General features: G+C 38.5%; 1 protein-coding gene across 2 annotated transcripts in view; it reads left to right on the top strand.

Moving 5' to 3' along the window:
• The window catches only part of syt16 (synaptotagmin XVI), a 37,983-nt gene that overhangs the window by 6,859 nt on the left and 18,742 nt on the right, over window positions 1-12,382 (top strand). Inside the window, exons 2-3 of one of the 2 annotated variants that reach the window (XM_051950314.1) lie at window positions 4,021-4,263; window positions 11,266-11,499. In XM_051950314.1, coding sequence (XP_051806274.1) covers window positions 4,021-4,263; window positions 11,266-11,499 — 477 coding nt within the window. The remainder of the gene's footprint in view (window positions 1-4,020; window positions 4,264-11,265; window positions 11,500-12,382) is intronic. The other variant, XM_022191881.2, reaches the window with a different exon arrangement.

The raw sequence follows: 12,382 nt of genomic DNA, 5'->3' as shown, positions 1-12,382 counted from the left end.
TGACCTCAAAAAATGCCTTTCTTTTACGGCTGGGTCCCCCTGGATCTTTATCTGCCATTATGTAAAAAAAGAAGAGCAAAACAAGTCGCCAGCTAACTACGAAGCTATACCAAAGCAACACATACAGAAAACACGTAAGTCCAAGGCGTACGTAATCTACGTAACTAGGCCTGAGCCGGAAGATTTTTGATTGACAGGAAAGGGAGCAAACCAAACGCCTCGGTCCGAGCGCATTGATTGGCTGATGTTTTCAGGTCCTGCCATGTCCACAGTTTTTTATTTTTTATTTTTTTAGAAACCATACATACAAGTCCACTAAAGGTCAGTATATTCATTTTATGTGAATCAGACAAATTAAACAACAAAACATCCTCCATAATGCCTTTAAATGTGGCTAGAACTTGTCGGTGAAGCTTGAAGTCAACATGTTCAGACCCTCTGGAGTTAAAATCATGCTCTGACTGGCGTGTTTAGCGTGTTTGATCCGTGTTGGAGGATCATGGGTTCGCACACCCCGTTTTCTTTTCGCCGTCTCTTCATCTCAACCCTGAGATGCTCTCGTCTCCTCGGCCAATCGGGACGCTCGGACGGCCGGCGCCATGGCAACGTGAGACCTTCCTCCATGCGGGTGGGAAGCATTCATTACACCTTAATAGAGCCGTCGGACTGTTTCCACGGAAACGCTGATGTTCAGGTGTGGGTCTGAGGCAGCGAGGTCAGTGAACGCCTCACGGCTCCGGTGGTTGTAAAAGAAATCAGACTTCAGTATCGAGTCGTAATCCTGGAGATCTGGTGATTGAATTACATCAGTACTGACTGCACTGTTCAACCAGACGGTTGACACACAGCTAGTCTAAAATGGTCCAAAGTGACTTTAAAACTCTTCAAAATGCATCAGAGTGTTTTCAAAGATGATTCTGAAAGTGTCTCATTTGGTTTTGATTTTCCTCTCTGTCTCGCTCTGTGGAAACACTGCCTGCAGTTCAACCTAAAAAACTTCTAGTTTTATACAGAATCTGCTTTGTTTTTTTTTAATAAAACATGCAGAATTAAATGATTTTTAAGAAAAAACAATCTCAGTTTTAAGCTTAGATTTTGTTCTTTTTTACCAACAGAACTGCTAGACGAATAGTTCAAGGATCGTCGGAAAGTTAAAAACCTGACAATTATTTCTGTTTTTACAGTTTCAGGCTCTGATAAATGTTGTAATTTTGGTGATTTTTTTGAAAGTATAAACTACCTTTCATTGGGAGCATTCCTCTCTGTTACTCTTTTCTGATTCAGATTCATTCATCTGTTCGTTTTAATCTTTAGAACCTCGTTAACGACCTGAAAACAACACAGGCGATGGTTTTTACACTAAAGGAGCTACGAAGCAGCGCTGGCTTCTTCTCTGGTTAATTAGTGACGTTAACGACGGCGTCCTCGTTCATTTTTTAATCTCACATCAAAGCGTCTCTCCTCACTTCAAAGAAAATCCTGGATAAGTCAGCAGCTGCATGCTAATCAGGATCCAAACACACAACGAGCTTTTTATTCAACCGATCTGCCTCTCGTTGACTTCCTCGTCTGTGCGATAACTCCTGAGGTTTTCCCTTCTTTCTATTTTTACCTCCTGCTGATGATTTCAGATTCAGAGGCTGAAGGTCGGCAGCAGGTGTGGTGACCGGCTCGGTTTCTTCCTGACCATCTGGATGCAGACAGTAGGAGGATTCTGAGGCTGCAACACTGAGCTCACTGTTCAAACTCCCCTTTACTACGGCACCCGAACACACCCTCCAAACATTTGGGGATTAATTTAGGTCTCCCTCACACTCAGATATCCGTCCTGAGATACGATTCATAGCATCGATCACAGTTTAGGTGTTGAAGAAAGTCAAAATGTCCCAACATTTTTGGACAAAACAACACATTTCAAGTAATTTTGGGCAATTTTTGAGTCAGTTTAGGTAATTTTATGCTGCTTTGGACACATTTTGAAATCATTTTGAAGCATTCTGGATCATTACATAAATGCAGCATGGCTCAGAAACCATGAACAGAGGAGCAACTTGTTGGAAGATGCATGGAGAAACGTCTTTGTACTCATGATGAGCAGAGTAGAGAGGAAGCGTTTATAGAGGAAACATGGAAGAAGTAAAATGTCTGTAGTATGTAAACTTCCATTTTTAGCATGCTAAAGGTTTTTTTTCCCATGTGGTTGCAGTAGAAGCCACCAGGGTCTTGTTTTGTAACGATGTTTTAGCTTTTCACTCTGTTTTGGTCTCAGCCAGCCTCCGAAATCATCAGATATTCGTCTCTTTAGCTGCTAAATATTCATCTTCCTTGATTGGAGGCTGAACTAGATTAGTTCTAGTTCTGGAGTAGTTCTAGTTCTAGAGTAGTTCTCGGTTGGTTTGGTTGCAGATAACAGTTCTTCTGACCTCTGTTACTTCACCAGCATCTCTTTTTAAAAAAATATATATTTTACTTTTTGCCTTTTTTCGATAGTGGCAGTGAAGGTAGACAGGAAATGGGGGAGAAGAAGAGTGGGGGGAAGACATGCAGCAAAGGGCCGCGGGCAGGAATCAAACCACGTCAGAGACCAGCCCCTGTACATGGGTCACCCGCTTAACTCGTTGAGCTATACGGGCGCCACCAGCGTCTCTTTAAACCCGTCTGCTTGTTGCTGTTTGACAGTAATCAGGTAAATCTGTGGAATCGTGGTGAATCAAACATCAGTAATAGTACCGATCCTCCTACGCTCTGATGCTTCCATCCATTTATGAAACGTTACCGTGGAAACAGGAGACGGCCTCCATCTTCACCTCCGTTGGCTTTTCACTCAACGGCTTCCTCGTTTTCAACAAATGTCATCTCTTTTTTCTTTCTCATCTGATCCACATTCGTCTGATCCACGTGTCCTTCCTTCATTCCTTCTTTCTGTCACTTTTATTGGCCACGAAGGTTCATGTTTTTAAACACTAATAAATGTTGTTTTCCAGACTCTGTTTTAGGTTAATCTGTATCTGCCTCCTAGCTTAGCTGCTAGCAGTTAGCATAGCATTATCCACTGTGATAATTTCGTGATCTGTGGAGATGGTTTTGCTTCTTGTTCAGTTGTGCCTCTGTGGAGAAACATGCGTTAAAATCAATCTGACTTCAGCAAGATGTTTGGTGCTTCGGCTAGCGTTAGAAAGGCTAAGAGGTACTGCTAACCTCTTAGCGATAGCCGTAGCCATGCGCCGTCGGCAGAATAACATCAACAGGTGAATTACTGAGGCTCACTTTCTGTCTCTCTGTGTAAACAATCAATGTGATTGACTGTTACTGAGGAGGTGGAACAGCCAATCAGAGAGAGCTGTGGGCGGGACATTGCAGAGAGCCAAAAGAGAACATTTCTTTATTTTTGCAATAATCTGACAATAAAAAATAACACCACCAATAATCTAAAAATGCTAAATATTGGCGTCAATAATTGGTTGACCCTGATTACATGTAATAAAAAATGTTTACAGTATGCTTTTAATGTATTTTCTGGCTAACTTTCAGACAGATTTTCAGTTTTGCAGCCTCGAGAAGAATAATACATGTGATTAAAAAATGTTTATTTCTACTTGCTGTAGGTTGACCTGAGAGTAACTGTAAACTGGTTTGCTAGCATCTGTAAACTGGTTTGTTAGCTGCCGTAAACTGGTTTGCTAGCTGCCGCAAACTGGTTTGCTAGCTGCCGCAAACCGGTTTGCTGGCATCCGTAAACCGGTTTTCTAGCTGCCGCAAACCGGTTTGCTGGCATCCGTAAACCGGTTTTCTAGCTGCCGCAAACCGGTTTGCTGGCATCCGTAAACCGGTTTGCTAGCTGCCGTAAACCGGTTTGCTAGCTGCCGCAAACCGGTTTGCTAGCTGCCGCAAACCGGTTTGCTAGCTGCCGTAAACCGGTTTGCTAGCTGCTGTAAACTGGTTTGTTGAGAACGAGGGAACCTGAATACTAAAGTGTCTGTTCTGTCCCTGTATCACATGTACTGTGTGTGTGTGCGTCAGATTGTCTGTTTGTGTGGGCTGATCAGTGTGTCATTGTGTGTCCCCTCCCCCTCCCCCTCCTCCCCCCAGTCACCCCCGAGGCCATCGGCTTCCTGTCGGCGGTCGGCGTCTTCATCGTGGCGTTGGCCGTCCTCTTCCTCTTCATCAACAAGAAGCTGTGTTTCTCACAAGTCGGCGGGCTGCCCTGCCTCGAGCAACATGGCCGCCGCAAGAAGGGACGCCTGGGGATCCGCCAGGGGCTCGGTGAGTGAAAACAAACAGGAAGTGGTTCATCCTCTGTGAGTGACCAAACAGGAAGTGGTTCATCCTGGATACTCCTTCCTACCTTAATGTTTCCTTACTTTCTTTCTTCCTTCCTTCCTTCCTTCTTTATTGTTTCCTTCCTTTCCTCCTTCTTTAATGTTTCCTTCCTTCCTTCCTTCCTTGCTTAATTCCTTCCTTCTTTCCTTCCTTCCTTCTCTGCTTCTTTAATGTTTCCTTCCTTCCTTCCTTCTTTATTGTTTCCTTCCTTTCCTCCTTTAATGTTTCCTTCCTTCCTTGCTTAAGTCCTTCCTTTTTAATCTTTCCTTCCTTCCTTCCTTCCTTTCTTATTGTTTCCTTCCTTTCCTCCTTCTTTAATGTTTCCCTCCCTGCTTCTTTACTTAATTCTTTCCTTCCTGTCTTCCTTCCTTCCTTCTTTCCTTCCTTCCTTCCTTCCTTCCTTCCTTCCTTCCTTCCTTCTTTCCTACCTGTAGTGTTTACATGTGAACCTTCCTATCAGTGAGTTAATACACTAAATATGCATAAGTACTGGATTCACATAGACTGATTTATTCATATTGAGTCTTTTTTTTTTTTAGTTTTTCTCTTTTATTAGAGTTTTAAATGAACCACACTTTTCCATCTCACAGGTCTGTTAACATTTGCTGCAGTTTGTTTTAAATCCCTATGCTTTTATTGTGAAGGTCTGTCCGTTACACAACCTTCAGCAGTGGGAGAGATTGTGTTTGTGTCTTCTGTGGGCGAGTTTATCTGTGAGTCATTCACACAGCGACAGAAATATTAAGACGAGGAACCTTGAAGAAGAATCCTCAGGTCGGAGCTTCTGGTGTCGTCATCGTTCCACTTTTCTTTCCTCCCACTTGTCAAACATGAAAACACCCAGAGCAAAGTTCCTGCAGGTTCAGCTACAGTTTGACTTCCTGCAGCGTCTGATGGGAAAATTCAAATTAAACTGATAGTAATAAACCTCTAATTTTACAAAATAACAGAGAAGATTTCAGGTTTTATCTGTAATTCTTCCTGAGATGTTGTCGCTCAGACTCAGATTTATGAGAAAAAAAAGCAAAACAAAACTGGGTCAATGGGAAATTTTAAAATATATGTAAAATGGTATTTAAATAATAATGGAAAGATAGAAATACATAAATACAGAAGTCAATAAATACTTTAAAAAATACAGAATTAAAGAAGGACATAAATAAATACTGGAATAAAAAAATAAAAAGAAATGTAGAAATACAGAAATTAGTATAGGAAGAAAGAAATGTAGGAAAAATGAGATAAACGTTGGAATATGTGAAGAAATAAAACAGAAAGAAATAGAGAAAAATGGAAATAAAGAAATGCAGAATTTGAAAAGAAAATATATAAATATGAATATAGAAAACCAAAAGCCATACGTGTTAAAAATTCAGAAATCGAACAATGTAGGAATATAGAATAAAATATGGAAAGATAAAAATACAGAAATAAATACTGAAAAATACAAATATTTGAAGAAGTACAGAAATCAACATGGAAAGAAAAATGGAAATACAAAAAAGAACAGAATTAAAACAAGTAAATATCTAAATGTAAAAATACAGAAATAAATATATAAAAATAAAATAAATGTAGAAATTCTGAAATAAAAAAAGTAGAATTGCTGAGTGAAAATAAAAGTATAGAAATGCAGAAATAAATACTGATAAAAAGAAATGCAAAGTTAAGGAAAGCTGAAACACAGGAATGATGTAAATGTAGAAATATGCAAAGATACTACTATGGAAAGAAAGGAAGAAAAAATGGAGAAAATTGAAATAAATAAATAAAAAAAGAATTAAAGAAAATGAAAAAAATGTATAAATATACAGAAATAAATATAGAAAAGAATTACATGCAGAAAAACTGAAACCATAAATTGTGAAACGTCTAATTTCACAGATTCAGGATCAAATCATTTGATAGTCTCTGATCTCTGAAGCTGCTTCAGTTAAAATCTGCTGAGTTGCTTTTACTCTGAGGGTTCAGCTGAACTTTACTGAAACTTAAACACAAACACTGAGCCGGTAGTCGTTCACCTGCAGCAGGAGGAGCTTCAGGTGAACAAACACGACTTCCTGCTTGGAGTCTTTCGCTCTGATGATCCGCAGAAGCAGGTAGGACGTCGAGTTTTAGCACCGGAGTGGAAATTAGTTTATTATCTCGGCCATTCATTTTAAAAATATCCGTTTTATCACTTATTTCCCTTCAAACGCTGCATTAAAGCTGATTTTACTGTGAAATTACGGTAAAATAATGAGTATTTTTAGTGTTGCGAGTAGAATTTACTTATATAATGGTTTATTTTATCATAGTTTACTATTTAATACTGTAAATCCTCACATAAATGCTGTAATCAACATTAACTGCACCTGTACGCTGTAAAAAAAAAAGTGAGTTTAAAAGGAAATTACAGTAAATAATTGGTAGTTTTCTCTTCTAATTAAAAAAAAAATGGTGTTGCTTTCCATTTTGTCCAGTTGTGTGATATTACAGATAAAAACTACAGAAACAGTCATTTATATATAAACTGTCAGAACAAAAGCATTCCAGAACTTGAAGTAATTTATTCTAGATCCGTTCTTTTAATGCTAATTATTCCTCTTCCAATGTCTGAGCATAAAATGTTGTAAAAATATTATTTAGATCAGTAAATAAATAAACAAAATTAATTATTTTACTGAGTTTGCTGATATTTGGAGGAAAAATCTGCAGATTCAGGATTAAAAGGTGAAAGTTAAAAACTTTTTTAAACTTATTTTACAAATGTTCCCTATTTTATTAAATTACAGATGATCTATAGTAAAAACTGATAAAATAATAATTAAGGTAAAAATGTATAAATTCACACGTTAACTGTTCAAACCAGACCCTCACTGTAAATGTCAAAATCAAAAATCTGTATTTTTATAAATGGTAATTTACTGTAAATTCTGTAAATTTTATTGCATTTTATATGAATTTGTTGCATTATGAATGGAAGTGAATGTCACGGATTTTGCTGGCGGACCCGGGCAGAGAGCCACGCTACACAGACCGGTAGAGTTAAGAAGGATTTATTGTATAGAGTGGATATGAGAAGGGTGAGGGAACCAGGAAGAGGGGAACCCTGACGGTCGGAGGCAGGTGGGAGACGGAGGTCTGAAGCGAGGAGGGAGCTGGGAGGAAGGAGGGACGTCGGACACTGGTGATCCGGAGGGCCGAGGTGTATGGGGGGGGCCAGACAATGACTGACGTCCAGGCGGAGGCTTTAGGGGGGAAGGCTCCAGGGGCGACGAGCAGCCGATTAGCTGCAATGGGTTCCGGGTGTGAACGGGGAAGCTGGTTTGGGATTCAGGGAGGGGTCCAGACAGGAGCGGGGGGTCCAGTGAGGGGGGAAAACGGTGCCGAATGGTTTGGGGATAACCGGAGGGGAGGCAGGACGGCAGGGATCCCGGACAGCTGGGTCTAAACGAAGGCAGGAGAAAAACATTAGAAAACGCCCAAAACTCAACAGACTTCAGGAGGCTAGAAAGAGAACTGACTGTGAAGTCTGATTCAACAATCTGGGAATGGAAGGATGAGCCGGTTCTTATTGCTGGTGTGTAATCAGGGTGATGTCTCTCAGCTGTCCGGGACCCGTGGAGATGGCTGATTGTCTGAATGGACGCAGGTGTGGGCTCATTCACTTAGGTGCTGTACTGGAGGGGAAGACAGAGACAGAGGAGTGGAAACAGAGAGGCAGAGGGACAGAGGGGAGAATAATAGGGAAAAAGGGGGTTCTTTTGGGATGTCAGGTGGGAAACTGGGTGAGGGGAGGGCCCTGACAGTAAACTTATAAGATGAAGTAAAAACATGGATTCCTCTGTAAGAATCAGATTTTAAACCGTATTTAAAAAAGTGATTTTTGTTTTACATTACAATCAGTTTAATGAAAGAAATGTCAGAGAAAAGTTTGGATCATTGTGGGTTTTTCTTTGTTTTTAGTCTTTTCCACTAAATTAAAACCGATAAAGAGTGAAAGGAAACATGAAACCTGTTAGTAGTAAACAGGTTTCTGTTTGTTCTGAACGTTTCTTTACACAGCAGCTGTGTTTATTAAAGAACAGGTTTCAGTTTAAACACTTTGACTCTTTTTATTTACTCTTAATTAAGAAAATTGTGTGATTCTGTAATTATTCACTTCCTCTATTAGTCAATAATAAGTGATTCTGGGAGGAAAATGTCAGAATGGAGGTAAAATAGTGATTTATTTAAGATTAAATTGTGAAAGAGCAAAGAAAAGCATCAAATATGAGTCATTTAAAAGAAAAATGAATTCACATTGTTTCTGTTTTTACAGTTTCTGCCTCTGATAAATGTTTTAATTACACTGATTTTAAAAAAGAATATGAAGGCAGAAGTAACTGTCGAAATGCAGAATTGAAGAACAAAATACATAGAATTACATAAACGTATAAATGAAAAAATAAATCTCAAAAATACAGTTGAAACACAGAAATAAAAGTAAAACGATAAAATAATAACTGAATAAATGTAGAAATAAAGACAGAAATAACCAAAATAAAGGCAGATAAATAAAAGCAAGCTGCTGTTAAACGTATTTATGTGCTCAAATATTTATTTCTGCATTTGTTTATGAATTCATTTATCCTTTATCTTGCGTAGTTTTGCCTCGAGTATTAAATCTCCAAGGACTTTTGTCTGTAAAGAAAATGAAATGAAACATTCAGCAACAAAAAGACGAATAGATTTATTAATAAATCCTGACAGTTTGAGTTCATTCTCTCCGTTTTCCGGCTCTTTTATTAACCAGTGAAGCGAAACAATGAGCCGGTGGCCTTGAACGAGCCGTTATCATCATCAGTCCACCAATCAGCTGCTCCGTAGGTAACCACGGCGACCACTCAGGTATCCGCAGCGACCTGGAGACGCAGCGTCACTCATTCAGCTGTTGCCGTATAATTATGGAGGAACTATGGAGGAAGTGAGTTTTACCTCCAGAAAGGTGGTTTTTACTCCACACAGCTCAGAATTAACACCGTTTATCATCAGATTGTTGTTTTTTTTAGCGTCTGTGACAAAGAAACCAACAAAATAAATCCGTATAGTCAAGTTTCTGGGCATCTTTTGTTCATTTTTACTCACTGTTGGTTCTTTTTTTTTTTTTACTGCAATATAAAGTCCTGGAAACTCAGAAATGTCAAAAACAAAGAAATGTAGAAATAAAGAAATAAATACATGTAGAAAAGCAGAATTAAGTAAGTGTAGAAATACAGAAATAAGTAAATTTAGAAATAAATAAATATGAAAATACAAAATCAAGAAATCCAGAAATAAATAAATGAGAAAAAACAAATGAAAAAATACACAAATGCAGAAAAAATAATGGCTGGATGACTTAATTAACCGAAAAACACAGATCTAAAAAAAAAATACACAAACAAATACATTTGGAAAAACAAAAATAAAGAAAACAGTAAATTTAGACGTAGAGAAATAAAGACGGAAATAATGGTCGACATATTGAAACAGAGAAATCAAGCGGCTTTTAAATAGATTTCTGTATTTATTCATTTACTTACACTTTTTCCTCCGTAGTTTTGCTTTTAGAGTTTATCGATGTGAGGAAAATTAAAGAAAACATCATAAAGCCTTTAATAAATCGGTGGTTCTCCTGCTCCTTTACCGTCTATTTCAGCTTCTACAGTCCATATTTTCTGCATAAATTCATTTTCCCTGTTTGGCAGAATTTGTTGAGTTGAGAGACGAGAAAGAGGAGGATTTATTTTGTGGTGTAGAAAGATCAGCGACAGCCGCCTCTGCGCCGCGAATAAATATACAGTGAAGCCAGGAGGAGGAAAGTGACACCATCGGGTTTCTTTTTTCTGTTTTTCATGTGCAGTTTTTCTTTATTTGTAGTTGAAACTCCTGACATTAGCTGGAAAACGCTGATGCTGATGCTTTAAAGTTGATCCATAATCTGTGCATCAGAATCGGTTGAAGATAAGATCTGAAAGGTGACGCGGTTCTGTCCTAAATTTAAGTCTTCATCTGTTGTCCGATGCTCCTGATTGTTTTACTAAAGCTGTATAATTAATTTAGCCCCAATATATTTAGTAAAAGTGGCAATTCTGTCCTCATTTCATTTAAACCAATTTAGACTGACAAGGAACATAGAGTAGTGTGTCGTCTGCAAATTGTGGTTACGAAACTTAAGCAAATATAACTTTCTCTCATTTTGTGACTAAATATTTAAGATTAAAAGTATTCTACATGTTTAATTTTGTATTATTGTGACCTGCAGCTTCATCTGTTTCAGTAAATATCACTAGTTGACTTTTGCATCTTCAGTCAATTTCTGGTCAAAGATGGAACTTTTAATTTTCAGTGTGCGAAAAAAAATGTGCTGAAAGTTGGATTTCTTTTTCTATAAACGATTATTCGCTAAATAGTTGATATATGAAGCTGAAATTTCACAGATACTATTTTCAATTTGCAGTGTTTATGATAAATAAAAGTTTCAATCAAATCAAAGCTGGTTGAGTAGAAGAAACTTGATGATTTATAATGGTTTAGAAATATAGAGTAGTGTGTCGTCTGCATATGGGAGTTATGAAAATAAAACAAAAATATGGGTTTTGTCAATTTTATGTTCAAATATTTCATAGTAAAAGTATCCTGTATGTTTAGTTTTGTATTATTATAACATGCAGCTGCATTTGGTTCAGAAAATATCACTAGTTGACTTTTGCATCTTCAATATTTTTATTAATTTCTGCTCAAAGATGGAACTTTTTGTCCATCCAACACTAAATCCAGAATCAATCGTCGTACAGATGTTTTTTACTCTGTATTTCAGGCAAACAGTGATGGATTTAAACTCTCTGGAACCTAAATCTGTTTCCTCTCCTCTCCTGAACTCTCCCAGTTTTTCCCAGTTGTCAGTTCCTGTGTTTCCCTGTTTTTTTTCCCGTCCAACAGTGAACAGTTACGGTGATGAAGACGACGATGGCAGCAGCTCCTCCGACAGCGAAGACGAGGTCCTGAAGCAGTTTGAGATCTCGGTGTCGCGCTCGCAGAGTTTCCGGACGGCGGCGGCGGCAAACGGCGGCGAACATCAGCAGCAACATCAGCAGCTGGCTTTGGGGCGACGGCACAAGTTCACTCGACTGTCAGACCAGGAGGAGGGAAGCACCGAGCCGTCGGACTGCGAAGGTAGAGACCCAGAAAGACTTAGGCGATGTTTAATGTCTCTTATGTTTCTCTGAAGCTACTAGCATCTTCTAAAACAACTAATACGGCATGTAAGTGTGTGATAACTCAGTGTTAAATGTATTTTTGCTGTAGGACTGTGATGAAGTAGCTTTCTGTCTGAAAAATTGAGTAGTGTTATCTTCAAGCCAAATGTAAAGAGCCAGAGGCTACTTTAGAGGTCACTTTACCTTATCTTGGGTGTTACAAGCGTTCATCAGTCATTTAATATCCTGTTTTTTGTGCCTTTTTCATGATAAAATCTGCTGTAAATTCGATATTATTCCTTCTTGCTGCCAGTGTGTTGCACAGATAAACAGCTAGAATGTTGTAAAGGTGGAGTTGTGCAGTTTAATTTTCGTTTTTTAGTTTTTTTTCTTACTTGTTCATGTAATACGTGCAGTAAAATGCAAATTACCTGTTTCACAACAAAATAAGACGTGATGGACACAAAAACAGTAGAAAGTCACAAATGATGAGGAGGTTGTGAACATAGTTTTTTTAGCTGTACTTTGGCTCAAGTGTCACGATTTCACCAAATCTCTTCACAATAAAAGCATCCTGACACAGTTTGAAGCCACCATGTTGATCAGAGTCTGTTAGCAAACAATCCCAGTCCTGCTGCTCCTTCCTGGACTCAACTTCAACGTTGTTTTCGTCGTGTTTCGGTTTTCTTTGGCTGCTAAATGCTTTTTCACACCATCTCATCTGTGCTCGGCAGATAGCTTCCAACTAGAAATGAGGTAAAAACTCCTGGAGCTCCATCGAAGCCAGAAAGATCCTCCACTAATCTGTCCTGGTGTCAAAAAAACAAAAACAAAATGTTGTTTTTACTGCAGATTAGAGG

This window comes from Acanthochromis polyacanthus, chromosome 1 (genome assembly GCF_021347895.1).
Source record: "Acanthochromis polyacanthus isolate Apoly-LR-REF ecotype Palm Island chromosome 1, KAUST_Apoly_ChrSc, whole genome shotgun sequence".
NCBI classification, from domain to species: Eukaryota; Metazoa; Chordata; class Actinopteri; family Pomacentridae; genus Acanthochromis; species Acanthochromis polyacanthus.
The sequence above is the reverse complement of the archived record's forward strand: the minus strand, read 5'-3'. Positions and strand labels throughout refer to the sequence as shown.